We start from the raw sequence: 7,164 nt of genomic DNA, 5'->3' as shown, positions 1-7,164 counted from the left end.
TGTGAATTAGCGTCTCTAAAACCACTCAGCTTCAGAACAGCCCTGAAGAATTTAATTAGGGATTGAAGAACCTTAAAGGAGGAGGAGTTTAGGAAAGAACTGGTTTATCGTTTTATAAGGCGATAAAATGAAGGAGATCCATTGAGGTCTGGATGGGTCTGAGTCTGGGTGGCCTCACGCAAACAGACCCAGAATGGAAACACATTAGAGAGACTAATGGCTGCAGACGCAGTGCTGTTTATCCTGCAGGCTATTTAAAGCAGAGGAACCCTGGACCATTCTGAAAACATGAGGGGGGGGGGACCAGGAGATGAAAACTAGGAGCAGACGGAAGATGTGGGTCATGAAAAAAACCTATAAACCTATAAACTATGGTTTATTTTTGGTTCTAGCAAAGTTCTCGATGTTCTTCAGTCCAAATGTTACTCAGTCAATATATTCACAGTAAAACGGGTCAGAAAATATAATAAATCACTTTTACAACTATTATTTTTATTTCTATGTGAAAAAATGAAGTTCTTGCTAAAAGAAGAAAGTTGCTCCCATTCTGATGTAACTACAGAGATAACTTCCTGATTAATTACCAGGAAGAAGGAAGGTAGAAAAGATCTAGATCAGGGTTCTTCAGGCCAAGGACCCCAAACTGATGGTTACATGGAGTGGGGACCCCCTAATTATATATATGGTATTAAATAGTGTTCTATCAAACTGCTCCTATAGTCGCTCTATTACAGAGGGAGTAATGTAACTAAAGTAATCCCTCCCTGGGATTATTAAAGTATTTCTGGTTCCTGGTTGATGGGACAGGTGTTGTGGATGAAATGGTGCCCAGCTTAAAAGAGCTCCTGTGTGTCGCTGAATGTGGGCATTGATCATGGGCGGTTCTAGACAGGGGCCAACGGGGGCCAGTGCCCCTGTAGATCAGGTCCTGGCCCCTGTTATGGCCCCTGAACTGAAGACATAATACTCAAATAAATTCTAATGCTGATCTGCGCTGGAACAGACATGGTTACTGATTGGTCCGTTGGATCTATTTCATTTTTTTTCTTTACAAATTCTGTTTTACTAATTATTTGAAAACATAGGATTCCAGTTTTCATCTGCTAATTTATTTATTTATTTTTTTTAAACAAATTGCTCTTATTTTTTATGGCTGAATTTATCCATTTATTTTTACTTCTAATTCAGATTCTATATAAAACGGTAATTTTAACTTAAATTAAATCAAGAATATGTAAAATTCCTAAATTCTGAATGTATATTGACCTAATAAGAAAAACTATTTTAATGGAACCTATTTGAATAGAAATTTAAATTCATGCAGCTATGTTAATATATTTCAATCACTTGCCCTGTTTTTTATTTCATGCTTTTCTGGGCCCCCCATGAAAACACGCTGGCCCCCGCCTGGCCCCCTGGAACATTTGGTCTAGAACCGCCACTGTCAGTGATGACTGAAAGACATCTTCTGCCTCCATTTATCTGTTTACTACAGTCTGTTGAATTCATGTTCATGCGGATTTAAAGACATTTCGATTAGTGGAAAAATTTACAGGAGGAATATGAAAAAAGTTTAATCAAACAAAAATTTCGTGGCCCCATGCAGTACCCCCCTGGACCCCTGGGGGTCACAGACCCCCTGTTGAAGACCTCCGATTTAGACTCTAAAAATAACTGGTGTAGGTCCGTTTGCTTCCTCTAGGGGGAGCTACAGCGGACCATCTCTACCAGAGACACCATCCATCTGCAAAAGTATGGAGTAAATTTTGTTCCATTATTGTTGGAAGCAAAGGAAATACTTTGTAAATGGAAATAAAAAAAAAAAATCAAATTCAGAAATCAAACTTTAAAAATCTTTTGATTGTCATTTTTGCAAGAATTTATTACTCATTTTATTTCTCTAATTATTTTTGAGAATTTTTTTGTTTTGTAATATTACATTTTCTTTTTGTTTTGAAATTATGTTTTACAGATCAAGAGGGCTTTNGACCCCCTGTTGAAGACCTCCGATTTAGACTCTAAAAATAACTGGTGTAGGTCCGTTTGCTTCCTCTAGGGGGAGCTACAGCGGACCATCTCTCCCAGAGACACCATCCATCTGCAAAAGTATGGAGTAAATTTTGTTCCATTATTGTTGGAAGCAAAGGAAATACTTTGTAAATGGAAATAAAAAAAAAAAATCAAATTCAGAAATCAAACTTTAAAAATCTTTTGATTGTCATTTTTGCAAGAATGTATTACTCATTTTATTTCTCTAATTATTTTTGAGAATTTTTTTGTTTTGTAATATTACATTTTCTTTTTGTTTTGAAATTATGTTTTACAGATCAAGAGGGCTTTTCTGTGGAAACGCATCATCGGAAATACGTCACCAATCCAACGACAAATGAAATAGCTTTACTCATCATTAAAGATTAAATATTTATTTTGCACATCTAAAAAAATCTCTTTAAATATGTCTAAATATTTTATTTTAATAATTTAATTTCCATTAGCTTTTTGAAGGTCATTGGGTGAGTGGGGCGGGACCCTACCGCCCTCTATTGACCAGATACTGGTTTGCGGTCGAAGACAATTTGGTTATAAAAATTAGAGATGCTACCGAAAAATCTGTTCATTAGACATACGGAGCTTTTTCAGCTGAAAATGGCAACAGATTGTAAATTTATACAAGTTAGTAATTTAATGCAAGAAGCTGAAGAAAACATTAAATGTTCTTATTTACTAGTAAATAAAAAGCTTCTCAGAGGACCATGACTCCCAGTTAGAGGGTTAAAATAAACACATGCTTTCTAATTGTACAGACAGAATTTTTAAAAGTGCATAAAAATATGACGAAAAGGATCTTTATAATAAAAAAAAAAATAAGAAAATAGCAAAGTTACTTTCAAAACATTTTTAGATTAAGAAGTGTATAATATATTGATTAAGAACTCCAGGTTTCCATACGGAAGAGGATTAGGGCCACTGGGAAAAAAAAAGAAAAGATTTTAAAATATTATTTCAGTTTAATATGGGAAAAAATCTCTGATAAAGATGTGAGTAGTTAGGGCGAAACAGGAACACACTGGTGGAAAATGATGGAATTAGGCGAATTTTTCCATCCCTGAGGGTTCCTGGTGATGCTATTTGATTAATGGAAAAGCAGAAGGTGATTAAAACAGGAAAACTAGACTCTAAAACAGACATGGCTACAGCTGGATGCTAACATGTTAGCTGTCAGAATTCTGTCAGAATTTTGAGATTAAAGGAAGAATTCTGAAATAAGGGTCAGAATTCTCGGGAAAAAAAATATCCAAATTCTAATTTTAATGTCAGAATTCTGAGAAAAAAGTAAGAATTCTGTGATTTAAATCAGAATTCTGAGATTAAAGTCAGAATTCTGACTTTTGTCACATATTCTACTGAAATAAAATTAAAAACTCAATTAACTTTTTCATTTTTCCAGTGTGGATTTAATCCTCTTCCTTATTTCCAACCAGCTTCTTCTCTTCTTCTGCTCTGCTCAGCACCACTAGCTGCTATAGAGGCAAACGCGGTTCTAGGCAGGGGCCAACAGGGGCCAGCGCCCCTAGAGATGCTGGCCCCTGTTATGGCCCCTGTAGGCCTACTTCTTAAAACATACACTATAAAAAATGTAAATATAAATCTATTTTCCTGAATGGGTAGGTAAGACAATTTACTAATGGAATAAGGTGATTTCTATATAACATGATAAAAAAAACCCATCCTCCTATTTCAAGTAGTTTATATGTAATTATCTTATTTTGAGGGTAAAATATATATTTTTTGGCAATCATCATCTTATTTACCAACTCATTTTAAGAAGTTTTTACATTTCAGATGTCCATCCTGATTACAGCCATAATAAGATACAACCAGGTTTTCATCATCATCAATAACTTTGTTCTGTGTCCCCATTAAAAACCATTGCCCCCCCGGCCCCCCTGGTAAACTTGGTCTAGAACCGCCTCTGTATAGAGGACCCCCTCCATCCATTAGCTCTGCAGCTGCTTCTCTCTGCAGGTGAACTCACCTGTAGACGGAGCTCCATACGTCACTGAGGACATCTGCTGTCAGAACAGCAGAAAGCACCTTAAAAGGAAATATAACAGAAAAAGAAAACATTTCTCTCTCTGTTAGTTTTTAGCAGGAAATCTGCTCATATTTAATCTCTCATCTTGATCCATTGACTTCCAGAACATCCATGATGCATCATTCCTCCTGAAAGAGGATATTTCCACAACATCAAACAGTGAAACACATGAACCCTGAAATAAATATGCAGACATCTGCTCCAGTTTAAACAAGAAAGGAAATCAAACACCCATAAAACACGTGTGCTTGTTGTTTTTCCCCTCATGTTTTAGGGACATCAGAGAGAAAATCCACACTGATTGGATCCATGACAAGCTTCCATTCTGATAGGAACTAAATATATTTTCTTTCACTTAGAAAAAATTAATGAATAAAAACTAATCACAGACAGTTGATTAAAAATCGATCAATAAATATAGAAATGACTGCATATGGACGTAAACTATGGAGCTAAGATCTGCATCCTGCAGGAACATCTTCTGACATCTTCTGTCTTATTGTTCAGTGTTTTATTCACAGTCTGCAGAAAGTGAAGATTTAAGGGAAAAACTGTTTAAATGTGTCTCACAGTCATTTATAAGTGGCCTTTTACAGTCAACTTTTGTATCTATGCTTCTTTTTCTATGTCTGCTTCTGTCTCCTTGAACCCCAGTGGGCCTCAGCAGATGGCCGCTCACACTGAGCCTGGTTCTGCTGGAGGTTTCTTCCTGTTCAAAGGGAGTTTTTCCTCTCCACTGTCGCTACAAGCATGCTTAGTGTGAGGGATTGCTGAAGAGTCAATGAGTCGATGCAATCAGCTGGTTTTCCTTAGATAGAAAACTTTGAATCAATCTGACTGGATGATCTGGTTGAACTGGAAAGTGACCTGAGATGACATGATGTGAATTGGAGCTATAGAAATAAACTGAATAGAATTGAATACATTTTTATGTGTTTGAAGTTTTTAATTCTAATAAATTGAAGATAAATCACAGTTTATGTTATTTGTCAAAACAATGTTTGATTGTAGTTGGAAGATGATTATCATAATATTATTTTATGCATGATTTATTGTTTAAATTTTGAATTATACATATTATTAGTGTAATATTTTTATATAAAAGAATAACTTAAAATAAAAATGTATATTAAATTTACTTATGATGCTATTAGTAGGAACTCACATCAATTTTCCTGTTTTCTATTTATAAAGAATAAATAAAGGTAACGTAATGAAGCTGGGTTGCCTGAAAGACAAGGCGGAGGGAAAAACAAACAGCTGCTAATGTGAACGCGCCACGTGGAGGAGCAGGCAGAGGGGCGGGAACGCGCCCAGCTCTCCGCGCGCCGCTCACACCTGCAATGTGGACCTGTCGGTCCCTTTAATCAGGCTTTAGCCCCTCCTTCTCTAACAGGGCGCACCTGAGCAGGTGCGTCCACGGCGCGTTTCTTTGCTGACATCATCGGCGTCGTTGCGCAGCTTCCGGCTGTCAGGTGAGGCGGAAGAGAAGAGAGGAGCGAAGAGTCACCCGTCAGCTCACCTGTCGATAAGCAAGGAGGAAAAAAAGTAAGTTAAAGCGGGAAATATGGCCGATAACCTGAGGGGAGCTGTTCTATGTGCTCTGGTTCTATGTGCTCAGGTTCTATATTCTGTGTTCTCTTGTTCTATGTTCTGTGGATCTGTTTGTTGTCGTCACTTCCAGTTTCTCCCCTGTGCTCCATGGAGATCAGCAGCCAGAAAAACCAGTTTAGAACCAGACCTTAATGGGCCTGTTGTGGTGCCCAACCTCAGGTTCAGGGCCCTTTGAAGGGCCTCAGGAGGACAAAGCTCCGGCCGCTGTTCTGTCAGACCAACATACCTACAGTCCATACGCAACACCTCAGATCTGCATTTATCTCTTTAGTTTAGTACGAAAAATAAACCTTAAAACTTCCTCAAAGGCCGTGTTTCCCTTCAGTCATGCACAAAAAAACGACACAATTTAAGGTCAGATCAGCATACGCTTCAAAAGACACTAAAAAGTAAGTTATTAAATTAGTTTTTTATACATGACTAAAGGGATAAACGTTGGTTTGGGTAGTTTAGTCTATTTTTCGTACAAAATTAAAAGGATAAACTATTAAAGGGATAAACGGGTATTAATTATCTGACTCATCTGACAGAACACCGGTAAAAATGAAATCAAGCAAGCAACAGATTTGATTTAAAAATGTTTACTTCTGTGATATTTAGCTTTTACCTTCAGTTTTACTGCATGATTTCAGTTTAAAGTAATTATTTAATGATTTAGGCAGACCTTTGTCACGTTTTGTTCTGGGAAATCTGCGTTACTGTACCTTTAAAAAGACTTTTGGATTCAGGAGTTATCAGGAAACATTTATGTGTCGATCACAGGTTGCTAACATGTTGCTCAACGACACAGAGGAAAACAATCAAAGGGAATTAAGGGCTTAAGGAATGTATGATGAAATAAAAATATATATTGATGTTAAAACATCGAGTTATCACAGAAATAAAGATACTGAAATGAGTAAAACGGTTTATAATTCAGACTAACAGGATTTATTGTTTATCTTTTGAGTCTTCACTATAAGTTTTTCAAAGGTCATTTTGTACGGAAGAGGATTAGGGCCACTATAAAAATGGAAAAAAAGCTACAGATTTAAAAAAAATGTTTCATTTCAGTTTAATTTTAGGAAAAAAGTCAGAATTCTGACATGTTAGCATCAAGCTGTAGCCATGTTTGTTTCAGAGACTAGATCTCTCGTTTTAATAATGATAAATTTTATTTCAAAGGAGCCTTTCTGGACTGAAGGTACAAAGATAAAAACACAACGGGAGAAACAAAGCCGTCAAAGTCCTGAGGTTTGGAGGTTTGGAGAAAAGTGACTTGGAGCTATGTTGATTGGCAATGGTTAGGCTGGAGTAGTGCTGAGTTTTACTGCTGGCAATGGAGTCCTGATAGTGAAAGATTGGATTATTGTACATTTCTTAAATTTTAAGAAAAGTTTGGATCACCTTCTGCTCTTCCATTAATCAAATAGAATCAGCAGGGACCCTCAGGGACGGAAAAACTCGCCTAATTG

General features: G+C 36.7%; 1 protein-coding gene across 1 annotated transcript in view; it reads left to right on the top strand.

The window, feature by feature from the left end:
* The first annotated feature begins 5,498 nt into the window (after positions 1 to 5,498).
* The window catches only part of sh3yl1 (SH3 and SYLF domain containing 1), a 15,161-nt gene continuing 13,495 nt past the window's right edge, over positions 5,499 to 7,164 (top strand). Inside the window, exon 1 of the mRNA XM_015394701.1 lies at positions 5,499 to 5,644. Within this exon, the coding sequence (XP_015250187.1) occupies position 5,644 (1 nt within the window). The 5' untranslated portion in view covers positions 5,499 to 5,643. The remainder of the gene's footprint in view (positions 5,645 to 7,164) is intronic.

Source organism: Cyprinodon variegatus, unplaced genomic scaffold (genome assembly GCF_000732505.1).
Source record: "Cyprinodon variegatus isolate N-32 unplaced genomic scaffold, C_variegatus-1.0 Scaffold705, whole genome shotgun sequence".
Lineage (NCBI taxonomy): Eukaryota > Metazoa > Chordata > Actinopteri > Cyprinodontiformes > Cyprinodontidae > Cyprinodon > Cyprinodon variegatus.
The sequence above is the reverse complement of the archived record's forward strand: the minus strand, read 5'-3'. Positions and strand labels throughout refer to the sequence as shown.